The 18,141-nt window shown below is 52.3% G+C and overlaps 1 protein-coding gene across 3 annotated transcripts in view; it reads left to right on the top strand.

The window, feature by feature from the left end:
* The window catches only part of Clcn6 (chloride voltage-gated channel 6), a 29,606-nt gene that overhangs the window by 6,868 nt on the left and 4,597 nt on the right, over positions 1–18,141 (top strand). Inside the window, exons 3-20 of one of the 3 annotated variants that reach the window (XM_010628144.2) lie at positions 1,843–1,908; positions 2,242–2,307; positions 4,501–4,567; positions 7,103–7,209; positions 7,697–7,823; positions 8,411–8,478; positions 9,607–9,665; positions 11,017–11,149; positions 11,697–11,810; positions 12,062–12,228; positions 12,664–12,790; positions 14,600–14,726; positions 14,916–15,069; positions 15,227–15,386; positions 15,464–15,570; positions 16,387–16,573; positions 17,408–17,565; positions 17,724–17,880. In XM_010628144.2, the coding sequence (XP_010626446.1) occupies positions 1,843–1,908; positions 2,242–2,307; positions 4,501–4,567; positions 7,103–7,209; positions 7,697–7,823; positions 8,411–8,478; positions 9,607–9,665; positions 11,017–11,149; positions 11,697–11,810; positions 12,062–12,228; positions 12,664–12,790; positions 14,600–14,726; positions 14,916–15,069; positions 15,227–15,386; positions 15,464–15,570; positions 16,387–16,573; positions 17,408–17,565; positions 17,724–17,880 (2,151 nt within the window). The remainder of the gene's footprint in view (positions 1–1,842; positions 1,909–2,241; positions 2,308–4,500; positions 4,568–7,102; positions 7,210–7,696; positions 7,824–8,410; positions 8,479–9,606; positions 9,666–11,016; positions 11,150–11,696; positions 11,811–12,061; positions 12,229–12,663; positions 12,791–14,599; positions 14,727–14,915; positions 15,070–15,226; positions 15,387–15,463; positions 15,571–16,386; positions 16,574–17,407; positions 17,566–17,723; positions 17,881–18,141) is intronic. The other 2 variants (XM_010628147.3, XM_010628145.2) reach the window with 2 other exon arrangements.

Raw genomic sequence — 18,141 nt, 5'->3', positions numbered from 1 at the left:
GGGTCCTTGCACTTGCAAGGCAGGCCACCAAACCGCTGAGCTAAATTCCTGGCCCTATACTATACATTTTAAGTCCTTTTTTTTTTTTTATTGAACTCAGAGTCTTCTCACTAAATTATTATCCCAGCCCTTTTTTTAAATTTTTAAGACAAGATCTTGCTAACTTGATTAGCTGCCAAGCCTTTGTTTTAATTTATAATCTTCCTGCCTCAGCCTCCCAAACTGCTGGGATTATAAATGTGCACTCTCACATTTAGCACAACTTTCTTTATTTTTTATTATATCTCACTTTTTTTACCTAAATAAGTTTTGGACATTTCCCGTGTCCGTCTATATAGATTTACTGTAATGTTTTATTGCTAAATACTCTTGTCTTTGGTTATATGATAATTGATTTAACCAGTCACCTGTTGCTACTCCAGGACTCTTAAGGAAGGGACCTGGACTCCCTCCAGGCAGTCACATAGATAGGACGAGTTGTCACACTGCACACCTGTGTTCGGCTGACTGGAAACAACTGCGTGGGACTCTGGCCACTGGGCCAGTGTCCAGCCTGTTCATTAGCTGACGTGGTAGTAGGAACAGATTATGGGAAAGAGTGAATTCAGATTGTTTCCTGGGTTGGCAGACTGTGTTCCCCCATAGAACCCGTGAACTGCTCAGCTATGTCTCCAGCCTTATGTATTTATATATTTAATTTATTTGCAGTACTGAAGATTGAAGCAATACTTTGCACTGAGCTACATCCCAAGTCATATTTTTAGTTTTTATTTTAAAATCAGGTCTTGCTAAGTCACTAGTTGCCCAGGCTGGGCTTGAACGTGGGATCCTTCTGCCACATCATCCCAAGTAGCTGGGATTACTGTTCCTGGCTTTGCTATCTCTTACGCTGTGTTGTGTGTGTGTGTGTCTGTGTGTGTGTTATTTTTTGTGGTATTGGAAAATGAGAATCAAACCCAGGTCCTTCACACTGAGCTACATCCCCAGCCTTTTTTCTTCCGACATGGGGGGTCTCACTAAATTGTTAAGATGCCCAAGCTGGGCTTGAACCTTCAATCCTCCTGCCTCACTGTCTTGGAGTGCTAGGATTACAGGCCTGTGCCATCATACCCAGCTTGTGCTGTTTCTCTTCCAAGACATAGAAATAAATTATTTCCTCTGTTCTCGGGGGTCTGTGGCATTGCAGATTGTTTGAGGCGCATCTGTGTCCTGTGAATCGCGGTTTCAGGGGCACCACTGTAGATGTGAAAGCTGTAGGAGCTGCCAGAATCTGGGCCTCTTCCGAACATAGACTGGAAGTTGCGTTTAAAAATAGTCTCCGTATTGGTCTGTCTTGGGACTAACCTCATTTTCACAGGATCCACCTATGAGAGATAATTACAAACCGTCTTTCTGCATTGACTTGATTCTCCTTACCGAAGCTTTTCTTCCCATCTTGTAGAATAATTTGGGCAAGTCCAGAGGTAGCTGGAGGCCTTTATTTTGCAGAAACAGAATGTTTGAAGTAGGTAATACAAAGCTTTTCCCAGAGCAGAGTATTCTCACTAAGCAGTGCCCCCTACACTTTCCTGATGCTGCAGGCCGAGGGCCCTGGGCACCTGCATTCCTGACCGGCCCCCCTGGGTGCTGCAGATGCCTCGCCCAGCCCACCTTCACACGGAGTAGCAGGACACAGAGCTTTGTCCTCATCGGTCTTTCCATACTTCTGCCTGGCCTTTTTTGTTTTTGGTACGGGGGATCCAAGTCAGGACCTTGTGCTTGCAAGGCATTCGGTGGAATGACTGAGCTAAATCCCCGGGCCCTGCCTGGCTCTTGACTTTCACGCACATGTCCTTCTTTCAGAGCCTGGACTATGATCGCTGCATCAATGACCCTTACCTGGAAGTGCTGGAGACCATGGACAACAAGGTGAGCTCACCATTCCTGGTCTCTCGTGCCCTTGCAGGTCTTCAGACAACTGCTCTGCTAAAATCTCCAGTAAATGTCCTTATCCCTGAGTCTTTTTACCCTTTTGTGGGACATTGGCCTGTAATTCCCCGGACCTCCTTCCTGCCGACCAGAGACCCACAGTCTGCCACCTGGCCCCTTAGGATTCATCGTTCTTATATGGCTAAGCACTGGAACTATGAGACCACCCCCCACCATGCTAGCTGTGTGCATGGAATTTGGCCGAGACGTGCTGCTTCCCCACTGCCAGTGCGGCCCTGTAACAGTGGGAACTGTTCTTTTCCATGTGAACAGAAAGGGCGAAGGTACGAGGCGGTGAAGTGGATGGTGGTGTTTGCCATCGGCGTCTGCACCGGGCTGGTGAGCAGCGGGATGTGGGGGGTGGTGCCACAAAGGAAAGCCCTGGCCTGGCAAATGATCTTTGTCCTTTGTCACCACTGCATGTATAACACTAGAACAGTTGTCATTATAATCAAGATTTCCTGTTTTCTCTTTTTTTAACTTTCCCTTTTTTTTTTTTTTTTTTTTTTCCCTTTTTCAGTACTGGGAATTGAACCCAGGGTCTTCACACTAAGCTACATCCCCAGCCCTTTTAAGATTTATTTTGAGACAGGGTCTCACTAAGATGGTAAGTTGCCCAGGCCAGGTTTGAACTTGTGATCCTCCTGCCTCAGCCTCCCAGAGTGCTGGCATTACAGGTGTGCACCACCGTGCCCAGCTTTTTTGTTTTCTGATTAATAATCCTAGCCCAGTTTTTTTTTAATACTTTTCTTACTTTTGCATTATGAAATAAAACCAAAACCATAGAGCTCTGGGATCGTTAAGCACTCAGAGGTTTGGCCAAACACCTGTCTTACAATTGGATTGAGTCAGCCTGTGAGCTCCTCAGCACCTAGACAGCATGGCCGTAGGAGATGACATAGCAGGCACTGTGGATGTTGAGATCTCACTGTCCTGCTCCATGCTGATGGTGTCTACACAATAGAGCTGGTGGTTGTGGGTGGAGGTTGTGTCTGAGTGAACAGGGAGTCTGGGTTCTGAGGGTTCACAGTGGCTCCCAGACAGGGAAGGATTGCAAACATTGTCCCAGATCATGGTAGCAGGAGCTCTGCAGCCACAGCCGCTGGCTTAGCATTGTTAAACCTGAGAAGAGAAGCTGGAAAAGCCAGCAGCCAGCCGGGCATGCTGGTGCACACCTGTATTCCCAGCACTCGGGAGGCTGAGGCAGGAGGATGGCCGTGAGTTCAGGGACAGCCTGGGCTTTATAGTGAGTTCAAAGCCAGCCTGAACTGCACCGTGAGACTCTGTCTTAAAATAACAAGGAGAAAGAGAAGCCAGCAGGCAGCCAGAAGATACAGTCAGATCTGATTTTCATCAGCGTGGTATAGGCAAGGGAACACAAACAGCAGTAGCCTGTTTATCGCCTTTCTCTGGAGTCGGTCACAGGCTCATCCTTGGCATGTCATGGTCTTCCTGGGAAGTGTAAGCATGTATGCAAATTAATGCCACCCGAGGGCCACCCACAGTCACTCTGTTCTTTGGTGCTCATCAGATTTTTACTCTAGTAAACTGACACAAATACCTACTAAGGAAGATGGAGGACCCTCCAAAGGCCTCTACTGACGTTCTGAAGGGTCCCACCATGGGGAGAGGGGACCGAGGGGCTTTAATTGTTTTATTGAAATCCAAGTGTTCGTTTTACTAGTCATGTTTCTGGTTGCATATTTCCCTTTACTAAGCATATTTATCAGCCATATAGTTGTTAGTCTCGCTGTTACTGTTAGTCAGCCTCCTTTGAGCTTCCGATCACCATCAGTAGCAACTTCTCAGCAGAAAGGCCCCTCCTTTTTAAGGCAGCACTGGCCACCTCCCCTTTGATCTGTCACCTCTCCTGCCCAGTGGCAGTGAGCTTCCAGCCATGGGCTTGAGGGAAGGCCAGAGTCATTGAAGGCAGGAAGCCTTTGCTTTTGACCCCATAAAATTAGTCTTTCTAGTTCTCCCTCAAGCAATTATGTGAGTGAAATGTGAGTCGTTTCCTCTATTCTGGTAATGACTGGCCGTGAGCTAGTTCTAAGTCAAAATAATGACTTGTTTAAAACAAACATGCAGAGACCACTTATGCCTAAGGAAACGTTCACTTTTCAGGCAGTGTCCTAAGCTATATGCTTATCCAGCCATAAATGGCCAGAGTTGTTTTAACTGTCCTTTTGGACCCTCCTGTCCTTTCAGTAGAGTGGAGTGCTTCCCCACACAGTTCACTGTTGTTGGGTTTTAAACATGCCGATGGTCTCTTCTTTGGTCTCCGGTCATTTTCTGTATCCTTTTCCTCTTTTGTTTCGCTCCACTGCACTCGGCTGTAGGCCTTACTTTGTAGTGTGGAGGCTGAGCAGCGTGTAGGGATCTTCTCGAAAGCCCGGGACTGGCGGGCTAAATTGCTGGTTGGTAACTCAGGCAGCTGCCATCAGTGCGTGGAAGAAGGTGGTGCTTCGGGGGAAGCACACGTGCACTTCACCCGGGGCCGGGGCCATGTGATGCGTTTCTTGCTCTTTGCAGGTGGGACTCTTCGTGGACTTCTTTGTACGCCTCTTCACCCGACTCAAGTTTGGAGTGGTTCAGACATGTATCCTTTCGTGGCTCCATGTTGCACGGACTTCCGAGGTCTCTCTCTGACGTTCGTTCTCGTCCAGACGTGGGTTTGGCACTGAATGTGAAATTTGAAGGGTTGCTTCTTAGCCATTCAGCTTGAGGGCTAATTATCATCAAATGCGAAAGATTACAGGGATTACAAAGTATGAGTCAGTGGTCAGACTCATGCTTGTGGTTGGTAAGATGCAGTATCACAAAGCTGCCTGTTCTCCCCGCCTGTAAATTCAGTGTTCTAATCAAAACTCAGTAGGACTTCCGATGGAGAACAAAAAATTCTCAATTTGTATAGAAGAGCAAAGGGCCAAAAGCAATTGAGGCAGTTTTGAACAACAAGCAAATGGATTTGCCTTCCTAGACGCCAAGGCTTGTTAGTTGGTTTTAAGACAGGGCCACACTTTTGTAGTTTATGCTGGCCTTGAACTATGTAGCTCAGGTTGGCCTCAAACTTATATAGTGATCTTCCTTTCTCAGCCTTGCAAGTGCTGGGATTACAGGCATGCGCCAGGACACCCAGCTAAAATTTAAGATAACAGTAATTGGGGCCAGGGATTTTGCTCAGTGGTTCTGCCACCTGCCTCTCAAGCACAAGGACCCGAGTTCGATCCCCGGTACCAAAACAAAAAACAAACCAATGGGAAGATAATAGGGAATTGGAAATTTGTTCTGCATAGGGAATTTGTTAAATCCACCCAAAAGAAGGTCTCCCATACCTTCTAAGGGATTATTTAATAAAAGATTCTAGGACATTGGTCGTCCATATGCAGAAATAGATTCTCATTCATACTATAAATAAGCTAAATTCCAGATGGGTTGAAGATAAAAATAAGCAGGACAAAGTTTTAAGAGACCAGACGATATCAGATGTAGGGAATAGTTTCTTGAAACCCTAGAAGCCACAGATGGGAAAGATCAATAAACTTGACCACATCAAAGTAAATATTCCATTTAAAAGGAAAATTTTAAAACCTCAACAATAAAACACCATAGGTAAAGTGAAAAAGCGAGTTCTCAATTAGTCTCCAAAATAGAGAAAGAAAAAAATTCCAGAAGTCCAGTAGAAAAATGGGAAAGAATGTAAGTAGGTTCTCAGAGGAGAAAAAGCTAGTAAGCTACGGAAAAAAATCAGAAGGTGTCCGTTCCTGTCTCGTAAGTTCCTCTCAGGGCCCCTTGGATGTGTCCAGAGGTGGCTGTCACGCCTTTGTGATGGCAGGAAGTTGGACGTACCAGCTGGGGGTGTTGCCACTCAGGCTCTCACACTCAGGTTCACTGACCAGGTCAAAAGAGGCCAAGGCCATTTATTTTCGTAAAAAGGACACAGGTTATTCAGAGCCAGCTCTGAGGGGATGGAGGGGACAATGTGCCTCAAGTCACCAGCTCCCCGTGACCAGGTGTGTTGGGATCTTTTATGGCAAGCGATAGCGTGGGGGAGCATAGGTGCAGTAGACCTGGGCAGCTAGTTCCGTGCCTGCGGTTGCACCTCTTGCTCCCTTGTCTCAGTGCGTGAAGCGGGGCTCAACGACCTGTTGCTGCTTTCTCCATGTTCTGTCCTTTCCTCTGGGTGCCCGAGAGGCCTACACCTGAGGAAGTTTGGAAGCCACATGTCTCTAAAGGAAAAAAATCTTAACTTTCAAAATTCCATTGTGCAGTGCTGATTACAGGGGAATGGAAAAGTTGATGCCCATCATCTGGAATGATTTTACACAGAAGATGTATGAACCAGAACTGTGCATCAGCGTGGCTAATTCTCAAAAACTTACATGTCGATGGGCCGGGGATTTAGCTCAGTGGTTCCGGCGCTTGCCTTGCAAGTGTAAGGGTCCGAGTTCAATCCCTGGTACCAAAATAAAAATATACGTTGAGACAGAAAAGCAGGAAGTTGTGGGACATAGATGAAGTACAGTATGAACAATGCAGACACAAGAAAATATGCAGGGAATTCAGCCTAGTGGTTTCTCCCAGAGGAAGGAGGAAGGACAAGAGTTTTTGGTTTTGTTTTGTTTTTGAGATGGAGTCTTAGTGCATTGCCCAGGCTGACCTTGAACCTTGTGCCCCTGTGTCCCCTTCCAATGTAGCTGTACTTACAGGCATGTGTTGCTGCACCTGGCCTGGATTTCTTTTTTAAATGGTGTCTTATGTCTTTAAACATTTCTGGAGCAAGTATGGTGTAATCCAGGTTTTGTAAAGCTAGGGTTGTGAGTGTGTGTAACTTCTGTAATACTTGAGGTATTCCATATTTCTACTTTTTTTGAGACAGTTTTGTCTGGCCTTGAACTCACAGTGATCCTCCTGCCTCAGCCTCCCAAATGCTGGGATCACAGGTGTGCGCCAGAACACCTGGCAGGTATTGGGTATTTTTAAGTGGTTCCCATTGTAGGTGTTATCTTGGGCAGCTGTATATTCTACCCCGGGAGAAGAAGGTGTGCACTAGGGGAAGCTGCACCATGGCCAGTGGTAACGGGGCCGCCACCACATGGCTGAGAACTTGTTTTCCTTAACCAAGGCTCCGCAGCGGTGGAGGAGTGCAGCCAGAAAGGCTGCCTCGCCCTGTCCCTACTCGAACTCTTAGGTTTTAACCTGATCTTTGTCTTCTTGGCCAGCCTCCTCGTCCTGATCGAGGTGAGGTGGTTTGGAAATTGCCCGCCTGTGGTATGTGGGGTTCAGGGCTCCTGCTCTTCACCTCAGCATCTCCAGTCCCAGATTGTGGGGGGACATCTGGATGGAGCAGGACCCTCTTGCTCACTCGGAGAGGGTCCTCGAAATAGATTCTAGCCTGCATCGAGGTCAGTGAGGGAAGCTGTAGGTTAGGCTGGGCTTCTCCCCTGGGAGCAGGACTTCTAGAAGCGGGACACCGCGTTGTTGGCTGACGGGCTCCCACAGGCTCCCACACTAGGTGGACTCCTGGGGACCTTGTCAGAAGTGCAGATGATCCCATGCCCCCGAGGGCTACAGAGTCAGGAGCCAGGGAGGGGCCCAGCACCCGTGACTGACCCTGTTCGGGTGACCCTGATGGTGCCGAAGGCGGTGAGTTCTTGTCCCGCTTGTCGAGGGCAAGCAAAGAACAAGTGGCGTTTGAATTTATGGCTGTGTCTCCTGTCCCCATCAGCCGGTGGCTGCGGGTTCTGGGATCCCTGAGATCAAATGTTATCTGAATGGCGTGAAGGTGCCAGGAATCGTCCGGCTGCGGACCCTGCTCTGCAAAGTGTTCGGAGTGCTGTTCGGTGTGGCAGGCGGTAAGGAGGGTCTTGGAGCTCTTACCCTTCGGGAGTCCCGGGGCGAGGCTGACCAGAAACATTCTGTGTGTAAATGAGGTTCCCACTGAAGGGCCCGCCCCAAGCGGTGTCCACTCTTCTTGTCTGTAGGTTTTTAAATGCAGACACTGTTAGTGCGGTGCCATTTGGAGTCGCCTGACAGACACCATTGTTTTGAAGTACACACACCAAGTTGGTTCAGAGTTGGCTTTTAGCAAAGTCAGCACATTTTCTGTGTCAAGAGCCAGACAGCAAATCTTTTCTGCTGTATGGGCCAAGAAGGAGCACCAAGGATATGGTGTAGACACTTAGGTAACCCTTTAGTTGCCCACTCAGGAGTGGAAAAGCCATTCTCAGCTCTAGAACTGTGCAGTAATAGGCAAGGAGTGGGTCTGGACCCTGGTGTGCAGACCCCATAGCAGGACTTTAAACGGAACTGGTTTGGTGGGGATTTGTCCCGCCTTCCCTTAGCCCTGTGCTTGCCTGTGAGCGAGAGAAAGGTTCGTAGTAAAGGTCCCTGAGCCAGAGGCTTCTGTGCTAACTGCTATCTCCCTTTCTCACCATCCCAGGCCTCTTTGTGGGGAAGGAGGGCCCCATGATCCACAGTGGGGCCATTGTGGGAGCCGGCCTTCCTCAGGTAAGGGCCTTCGGGCCAGGGCTGCACCCCTCAGGGCGGCTCCTGCCTGGGCCCCAGGGATCATGCCTGTGTGAAACCCTTTGGGGCCACCCTAACATGACTCTGGAGCCTGAGCCATTTGGCTTAAGAAAACCTTGTGGTCTGCCTCTCGGCAGAGCAAGCACATACCCTAGACTCAGAGGTTTAATGACGCCTTGCTGAGTCCTAGGTACAGAAATAGGAAAGGAGGAAAACTGTGACATAGGCAGGTGAAAGTCACCTGCTGCTCCGCAGCCATTGCCAAGCGCCCCCACGTAGGGTGGCATGATGGGTCGTCTCCATGCCACCAGATGCCAGAGAGGCTGGGAGCGCCAGCTGGGTGGTCTTAGCCCCGGCTCCACTCTGATTCCACTTGGCCTGCCTGGCACGGTAACTGACAGCGCCCACTCGCAGGATTGTGCGGGTTCCAGCTCCTGTCTTCTTCGGGGCCACCTGAGGTGTTTGGTTCTCAGGTGAGAAAGCTGGGGCTCATAGCTGGAGGGACTCTCCCAGGACCCCAAAGCTCCCTTTCTGAGGGCTTTTTCAGGCTCCTGGCTGCAAGTGTGAGAAGCCAGCTCCCTGGGCGCCATTGCACGGCTCTGTTTCCCTCCCTCTCCTGCCAAGGGGAGTTACTGTGAGTGCAAGTTGTGGGGCGGAGGGGAGGAGGTTCCTTCTTCAGGGCATCTCCTCTCGATGCTGCCTCCTAGCCAGGTCTCCCAGGAGTGAGTCCGGAGGACGAAAGAAGCCAAGCACAGTGGAGCGTGGTGTGAGGCTCTGTGGGCTGACTGAGAAGTGGGTGTTGGTCGGGCCTCACTGCCTGATGGCCCCTGAGCACAGCCAGCTTCCCTTCTCGGTTCCTCCCGGTCCTTGCTCAGCTCTTTCCCTTTTTTCTTTCTCACTTGTTGACTATGCACAGAATGCAATTTTCAAAGAGCCTAGAAGTCACCCAAAGGAGGTGACTTCCTTTTTTCCAGGTGGCAATTTTGGACACTTCCTGCCTGTAGCACATTGGCCCATGTGGGCCAAGCAAAGGCGCCTCCCTGGGTTCTGTGGGTTTCTGCAGCTTTGGTCCTTGTGGGCCCCTCTCTGACTAGTTTTCGCTTGTTTTAGTTTCAGAGCATCTCCTTACGGAAGATTCAGTTTAACTTCCCCTACTTCCGAAGTGACAGGTATGAAAACAATAGAAATTGGTCCTTAGGAAAATACAAAGTGATGCTGGGCATGGTGGTCCACACCTGTCATGGAGGCACTTTGGGAGGCTGAGGCAGGAGGTTCACAGTATGAGTCCAGCCCGGGCAATTTAGAAACTTGGCAAAACTCAGTCTTACAGTGAAATAAAAACAAGAGTAGGGATGTAGCTCAATGTGAAGGCCCTTGGTTCAATCTGCAGGACCACAAGGGAAAAAAAAGTTCATGTACTACCAGTCAGACTGGTACTTGCTCTAGCCTAGCTCTCAGTAGCCCCTTCTTAGCAGGTTGCTTGCAGAATCTGTGTGTCAGAAGGTGGGGTGTAGGGGCTCTGCATTATTTTTCTGAAAATAAACCAAAGCACAAAGTTGGCATTGTGACTTTTATTTTGTCATGTCCTAAGGCCTAGAAGCATCTCAGGTCACGAAGTCCAAGAGCCAAAATCCCAACCAAGAAAGGGCACGGGTGGGGGTATTATCAGGAAGGTGTTTTATAGTCCCTCGTGATCTACTTGCATAGGGCCTCTGTGGCCTGGAAGTCGGCCTTCCCCATGGACTGTCCAGCCCTGTGACTTGTAGGTCACTGACCTGCGCAGCTGGGAGGGCCCTTGGGATCAGGGGCTCAGTTCAGCCTCTTGGACCTCTTTTCATCTTCATATCCCTGCAAGTCATTGCTCACCAGCTCCTCTGTGTGAAGCCAGCAAGTGCTTACATGGCCTCTCCGATGATGGGCTTTTGCGGAAGAGCTCTGGTAGGATCGAGGCCTGGCAAGGGTTACAAGAACTCTTCCATCTGCTCTAGGCCTGGGACTGAGACCAAGTCCAGAGTGCCCAGTACAGGGGGCCCTGCTTCCCAGGTCAGGGAGCCATTGTACCTCGGCAACCTTGGTCAGCTTCTTGTTACTATAATGAGTCCTTGAGAGAAATCACCTTAAAAACAAAAGCTGATTTTGACTTAGGGTTTTGAGGGTCTCAGTCCTATTGACGTCATGACCAGGAATTGAGACAGGAAGAGGAGGGGGTAGGGTCCCAATTTCTCCTCTAAGACACACCCCAAATGGCCTAACTTCCTCTCTCCAGGCCCCCTGCCTTTTAAAGGCTCCACCACCTCCTAATGGTGCCATGGGCTGAGCTCTAGGCCAGTAATACACAGGCCTTTGTGGGACATTTTCAGATGCAAACTGGTGTGCAGGCCACATTGACCAGCGGGTGACCTGCGTGTGCTGCCGAGTCTGGCTCCCTGGAGACCTATCCTTTTGTGTCCACAATAAGGAAGTGAGAAGCTGCTTTTGCAGCCCGAGGGCCCATCTCTCACTTTGTCTTCTCTCCCCCAGAGACAAGCGAGACTTCGTATCAGCAGGGGCAGCTGCTGGAGTCGCTGCGGCATTTGGGGCCCCGATTGGGGGCACCTTGTTCAGCCTAGAGGAGGGCTCGTCCTTCTGGAACCAAGGGCTCACGTGGAAAGTGGTGAGCAGCCATCCCTGGAAGCCACGCCCTCGGCCTAACCACATCCAGAATTAAACCGCACATTTGTCTGTCCCGCCCCAGTTTGGTGAGACTGGAGGGTCCACTCAATGGGGACTTCATTTGCCATAGCAGCTAGGACCTCCAGACTGGGCTCCTCTGCTGTTCTTATCAGTACTCCCCGCCCCACAAACATTAAACCTCACACCAGACTCCTCGTAAGCCACCCAGCTGGAAAATTAGATGCTGGCTGTCACCTAAGGCAGGAGTGACAGGGTTGGGACTTGAACCCCTGTCGCACCCCAAGTGATGTGTTCTCCCCACGCAGCCCCCTTCGCGGTGCCACAGGGTCCATGCCAGAAGAGTCAGTAAACAGGCTCTCATGGCAGAGCCCGGGTACAGCTGCTCCCCCTCCAGGTTCCTCTGCTGCAGTGCTCACCCCTCTCCGTGTCACAGCCATACGTTGCACGTCTCTAGGGAGAGCACTGGTTTGGGGAAAAACTGTTTAGGAGATGGTGAGACATATTCTTTTTTGTCACCTGTCCCTTAGCTCTTCTGTTCCATGTCTGCCACCTTCACCCTCAACTTCTTCCGTTCTGGAATTCAGTTTGGAAGTTGGGGTTCCTTCCAGCTCCCTGGATTGCTGAACTTCGGCGAGTTTAAGGTATGCCTCATCCTTCCTCCTGAGATGTCACAATGGGCCTGTGAGACTCACTCACTCACAGAGGGCCGGCACCACTGCTGCAGGGCACCTGGGCTGCTAGCGTCTCCGCGGACAGCTGCGCTCGTGGGAGCAGGACTCTTTTAGAAGGGGAGGCAGCCTCAGCTCCTGTTTCTGTCTTCCCCTCTTCTATCCCTTCCTGTGCTCATGGCCGCTCTGGTTTTTCTCTCTCCCTCCCTGCTCCCTTCTCTCAGTGCTCTGACTCTGATAAAAAATGTCATCTCTGGACTGCTATGGATTTGGGTTTCTTCGTCGTGATGGGGGTCATTGGGGGCCTCCTAGGAGCCACATTCAACTGTCTGAACAAGAGGCTTGCAAAGTACCGTATGCGAAACGTGCACCCGAAACCTAAGCTTGTCAGGTATCTGTGCAGTCACCTCCCCCAGCCTGCTGTGGCTCCCTGAGTGTGGTGTGGGCCTGGCCATCTCTCCTGAAGAAGACGATCACACAGGCACACCCTGCTTCTGCACCAGCTCTGAGGCTGGAAACGGACCCAAGTCTCCCTTGCTCATTAGATGGGCCAGAAGGCTGAGTGGAGCTGGCTTCCAGCTCATGGGAGACTCACACATCTGCTGAGCTTCCGGGAGGGCCGGCGTGGCCTTCCTGAGAGGCTGGCTGTCGGCTGCTCCTGCGCAAAGACTTAGCATGGAAGCCTGTCCATTCCTCCAGGGAGACCTGTGCTTGCAGCAGCCCACTTTGTTGATACAGAGGAGGGTGGGGCTCAGTGGGTGTGTTTTTGAGTTCTCAAGACCTGGCAGCTGTTACTGCATTGAGACAGCTGTGCTCTGCTTCCCAGAGTCCTGGAGAGCCTGTTGGTGTCTCTGGTAACCACCGCGGTGGTGTTCGTGGCCTCGATGGTGCTAGGAGAATGCCGGCAGATGTCCTCTTCGAGTCAAATCGGTAATGGCTCGTTCCAGCTCCAGGTAACCCCAGTGCATCTACTGCCTTTATTCCCCACCCAGAAATGGCCGCTGCTCAGAGCTGCTAATTGCACATGTGGTCGTCCTTCACCAGAGAGGATGCACTCTGGGGGCCCTTGGTCTCATCCACTTACATGACTGACCCTGGCCCTTGGAGGGGGGCTCCTCTGGGGTGAGGCTGGCGAGCATCCTCCCTGACTCTGTGTTCTTGTTGCTCCCAAGCAGCCACTTGAATCAGTCAGCGCCCCTCTGGTCCCTTGTCCTGGAGGGCTACCTCTGTGGGCCCGCAGGAGCAGTCCATGAAGGCTTGGAGTGTGTTAAAAAGATGCCACAAGGGCTGCCTGTGGGTGGCAGCACTGAGATGTTTGCTTTCTGGTTCTTGTTGGGAGAAGTTTACTGACTCCGATTACTAGTTATTCTCAAGGCTACTTCATTGCCAGACTGTATTTTTGAACTATGTTGTTATAGAGCAGTGATATATACAGTCCAGATACAAACAGAAAGCATTGTGTGGTCAGTTGGGTTAACCAGAATTAAATAGGCTTCTTTTTTCTTTTTTGTGGTGCTGGGGAATGGACCAAGGACAACACACATGCTAGACAAGTGCCCTGCCACTGAGTTACGTACCCAGCCCTTTAAACTTTGCTAAATTGCCCAGGCTAACCTCAAACTTGTGAGCCTCCTGCCTCAGCCTTCCAGGTAGCAGGGATGGGAGTCATATGTCACCACACCCAGCTTGGAATATATCTCTCTAGTACAGGACTTCCTAGAGCCTGAAGCGTTTCAGTGAGTGTTAGGATTGTTTGGCACAGTTACTGTGCCAGGTGTTCCAGGCCTCAGACATCTTACTGAACCCTTCCCGCACGTGCTGGGTGGTAACCTCGTCTCTGGGCAGATGAGGTCTTCATCACGATCCTTGTCTAGCAGCTAGTGTGTACAGCACGAGGGCCGGCGTTGTCCCCACGTTACAGATGAGGAAGCTGAAGTGTCACACAGTGAAACACCTCCCCAAGTTCACCAGCCCGTGGCGGGGTCAGTGAAAGCTGTTGGATTTTGGAGTCGTTGCCTTGCTTTGGCAGACACATGGTTTCCAGGAAGTGCTCCGCTGCTTCTCTGCTTTCCCCGCTGGTGTCCTGCAGGCTTGGTTGGGGACAGCCTGCGTGTATTACTCACCAGTAAGCTGCCGGCTCTGCTCAGAGTTGCTAGGACCCTGCACACATTTCTGCTTCGCCACATCTTGCCACCAGGGGGCCCTCTCCCAAACCAAGTCTTGTCCCCCTCTGAATGAGGGCGGAACCTCCAGCCTGGGGCACTGGAGCCGGGAGTGCAGTGTGATCAGGCTTCCAGCCAAGGTGGGTTTCTCTGGAGGAAATCCAGAGCAAAGGCTGTTTTCATTTGGGCCTTTGAGTCAAGTAGTGGCCTGAACTCTCCTCCCTGGGTGTCTGTCTCGCCTGCCTCATCTTCCCACTGTCCCTGAGGCTCTTGGGCCAGGTTTCTAGCAGCATCATTTACAAAATCATTGCCAAGAGGACGCAGAGTCCCATCCATGGTGAACCATGGTATAGTTACATTTTGGTTATGAGCATGGATGAACAAAGGCTTTTTTCCTGATTCTTCATTCTGCATCCAAAATGCAAAGAATTCAGCTTCATAGCCAGCCACCCTTGGGTATCGGTCAGGTTTTGCTGCCTGTTGGATCTGCAGGCAAAGGTGTCTGCCAGGCTTCTTGTCCTCTCTGGAACGGTCCCCCTCGGAGACTCAGGAGCGCCCCGGTCCCATGCCCTCTACTGACTTTGGGATCCTGTGTCGTAGGTTACCTCAGAAGATGTGAATTCCAGTATCCAGACCTTCTTCTGTCCCAATGACACCTACAATGACATGGCCACGCTCTTCTTCAATCCCCAAGAGTCTGCCATCCTCCAGCTCTTCCACCAGGATGGTGAGTGTGCACTGTGCCAACCCCCAGGGCCTGGCTTGCCCTTCATTCCAAGCAAGAACAGGACTCTGGTGGTGTTCTCCTGGACAGTGGGCCTCCTCCTCCAGCGCTGAAGGGGTGCAGGCTGGGTGGGAAGGACCACAGAGACACGGTGGGCCCCTGGGGTGACTGAGGCCAGTTCTTACCTTGCAGGGACGTTCAGCCCCATTACCTTGGCCTTGTTTTTCGTCCTCTATTTCCTGCTTGCCTGTTGGACTTATGGTGTTTCGGTTCCAAGTGGGCTTTTTGTACCTTCGCTGTTGTGTGGAGCTGCTTTTGGACGTTTAGTTGCCAATGTCCTAAAAAGGTACAGTGTGTGCATGTGTGTGCGAGTGCAAGCGTGTGCTTATCCACGCGTATATGTGCGCATGCAGTGTGGAAGTTGCTGGTTCACTGCTTGCACACCCTGCCGCACAACCCACTGAGATGTTTCTAAACCACCTTCTTGGTTTGTTCCCCACCAGCTATATTGGACTGGGCCACATCTATTCGGGGACCTTCGCGCTGATTGGTGCTGCAGCTTTCTTGGGGGGGGTCGTCCGCATGACCATCAGTCTCACGGTCATCCTGATTGAGTCCACCAACGAGATCACCTACGGGCTCCCCATCATGATCACCCTGATGGTGAGCACTTCCCTTCCAGGCTCTTGGGCCTGGGCCCCCAGAGCCTTCTCACTGGTCAGGCTTCCGCTGTGTTTCAGGTGGCCAAATGGACAGGGGACTTTTTCAATAAGGGCATTTACGATATCCACGTGGGCCTGCGAGGCGTGCCGCTTCTGGAATGGGAGACGGAGGTGGAAATGGATAAGTAAGCCCTCTGTGTCTTTCGTGCCTGGTGTCAGAACTTCTGGCTTTAGGGCTGAAGGAATGGAGGAGGGGTTAGCGTAGGAAGCAGCGGTTTGGTGGGGGGAGAGGCAGGCACATTGTTCCCTTGCGTGCTTGGGAATGTTGCGTGCTCAGGAGGCCTGGAGCTCAGGGCCAGGCAGGGCCTTCCGTGGGCATGTGGCTCACGTGGCACTCTCGTTCAGTATGTAGCAGGATCCTGGGTCACGTGTGTGACGGGATTGCTTACACTTGAGTGCATACGGAGTAAACACGCCCCCTTCTGAATGTCCCCCGTCGCCAGTGATTGGTGTCATCACTGGGTGCCCGCCTCATACTCCACACATGTGCTGGGCCCCTCCCTGCGTGTCAGCAAGGCCCTTGGGGTTGCAGGGTCTGCAGAGGGCCACACTGCAGACATTTCCACTGTGTGGGGCTGGATTTGTTTTGTGAGCTGTGGCTTGATGTAAACAGGGACCTGGAGAAGGGTTGTTAAATTTAGTGAAATTATCAGTTCAGTGGTGAGACTGCCCTGGAGTACTGCAGTGCAGATGCCACCCTGGCACTCTTATGGGATGTACGGTGAGGGGACGTTGGTAGCGAGCCATGAGCCACGGACAAGTGAAGGCCCAGTGGTGTGACAGCAGGAGGGCGACCCTGGTGTCAGAACAGCGAATGCAAATGGGATTACAGAGGAGCACACTGGTTCTGGCGGCCCAGGCTGGGACGAGCGCCCTGCAGCCTGTCATGCTTGTGCCCAGGCCAGTGGCCCTTGTGAGGCTAAACGGTTTCCCCTCCCCAGGCTGAGGGCCAGCGACATCATGGAGCCCAACCTGACCTACGTGTACCCGCACACGCGCATCCAGTCTCTGGTCAGCATCCTGCGCACCACGGTCCATCACGCCTTCCCAGTGGTCACCGAGAACCGGGGCAACGAGAAGGAGTTCATGAAGGGCAACCAGCTCATCAGCAACAACATCAAGTTCAAGGTTGCAGAAGCGGTCGGGAGTGGGGAGGAGCCTGTGGGTCCTCAGTGCCCTGTTGTCTGATGCTGCCCTGCCCCACCCCAGTGGCCACAGTGGCTCTAGGAAGACCTGTGCTGTCCCCACTGTGTGACAGCACAGGTGTGACAGAGTCGGGGGCTTGACCCAGCTATGGGGCAGGCGTGCATTCTCGTCTTGCCGTGGAGAGCATGGGGACAGGAGGGTTAGGTCGGCAGCTGTCCCGTTCATTGCCAAGTGGCCTGCCAAAGAGAGCAGGGATTCTGGTGGGAGAACCAGGACTGGCAGGGGGACCAGGGAACCCACGCTGCAGGTGCCCTCGGGGTCCCAGCAGGATGAACACGGGCTGCTCTGTTATTCCTAACTCAGAAGCTAGGGAGAGAGTGAGCCTGGTGCCTCACTTGGCCTGGGCCCATGTGGCCCTCAGCTGTGGTGGCTTTGGGAGGGGCTGCCACGTGTGTTGCGATTCCCCCAGTTCAGGACAGGAGAGGGGTTGTTTCCTCTGGAGAATTGAGGAGCTTCCCAAAGCAAAGAAGCAGGGCACTGGGACATCAGGAACCAGTCAGAATGGGGTGCAGCTTGGCCGTGGCGCACTTCCTCAGCATGCCCGCAGCACCACAGAGGACAGAGGTCCTGGACAGACGACAGCGTCCGCTGCCAAGGCTGGGACTCTGACAGCTCTGGTGACTTCAGGGCCTGAGCCAGAGTCCTGTGCACTCCATTGGGAAGTCCTTTGACCCTCCTTGCTCCCGGACCCTGCTCCCAGCAGTGCCACCGAGGGTGCCCTGTAGAAGCCATCACTGTCTCCGCTTCGCCCCCCAGAAGTCCAGCATCCTCACCCGGGCCGGCGAGCAGCGCAAGCGGAGCCAGTCCATGAAGTCCTACCCGTCGAGTGAGCTGCGCAACATGTGCGACGAGCACGCAGCCCCCGAGGAGCCGGCCGAGAAGGAGGACCTCCTGCAGCAGATGCTGGAGCGCAGGTGCGGGTGGGGTGGGGCCTCCTGCAGCAGGTGCTGGAGTGCAGGTGCTCGTGGGGCGGGGCCTCCTGCAGCAGGTGCTGGAGCACAGGTGCAGCGGGGGTGGGGGCGCGGGGCCCTTGCTTGGCTGTGCTAGGCAGCGTCTGATTTCTGTGTAACAGATACACCCCCTACCCCAACCTGTACCCCGACCAGTCCCCGAGCGAAGACTGGACCATGGAGGAGCGCTTCCGCCCACTCACCTTCCACGGCCTGGTCCTGCGCTCGCAGCTCGTCACCCTGCTGGTGCGCGGTGTCTGCTACTCCGAGAGTCAGTCGGTGAGGCAGCTGCGCTGGGCTCTGGGGGCACAAGCCTGGTGCTGGGACAAGGGGCAAGACGGGCACCTCTCCAGGGCTCTGTGCCCACTGGCTGCCGTCGGTGCTGCATGCAGCCTCCTGTCCCCTCTGCTGTGGTGGTGCCCCCTCAGGTGCTGTGAGGCATGGGGAACCTGGTTCCCTCCAGTCAAGTCCTGCCCTCCCACAAGGTTTTAGCATCGCTTCTGTATTTTCTTTTTTTTTTTTTTTTTTTTTTGTTTTTTT

Source organism: Fukomys damarensis, unplaced genomic scaffold, assembly GCF_012274545.1.
Source record: "Fukomys damarensis isolate Sample0158 unplaced genomic scaffold, DMR_v1.0_HiC HiC_scaffold_23, whole genome shotgun sequence".
Classification (NCBI taxonomy): Eukaryota; Metazoa; Chordata; class Mammalia; order Rodentia; family Bathyergidae; genus Fukomys; species Fukomys damarensis.
Note: the sequence above shows the minus strand (reverse complement) of the source record. Positions and strands in the feature narration are given on the sequence as shown.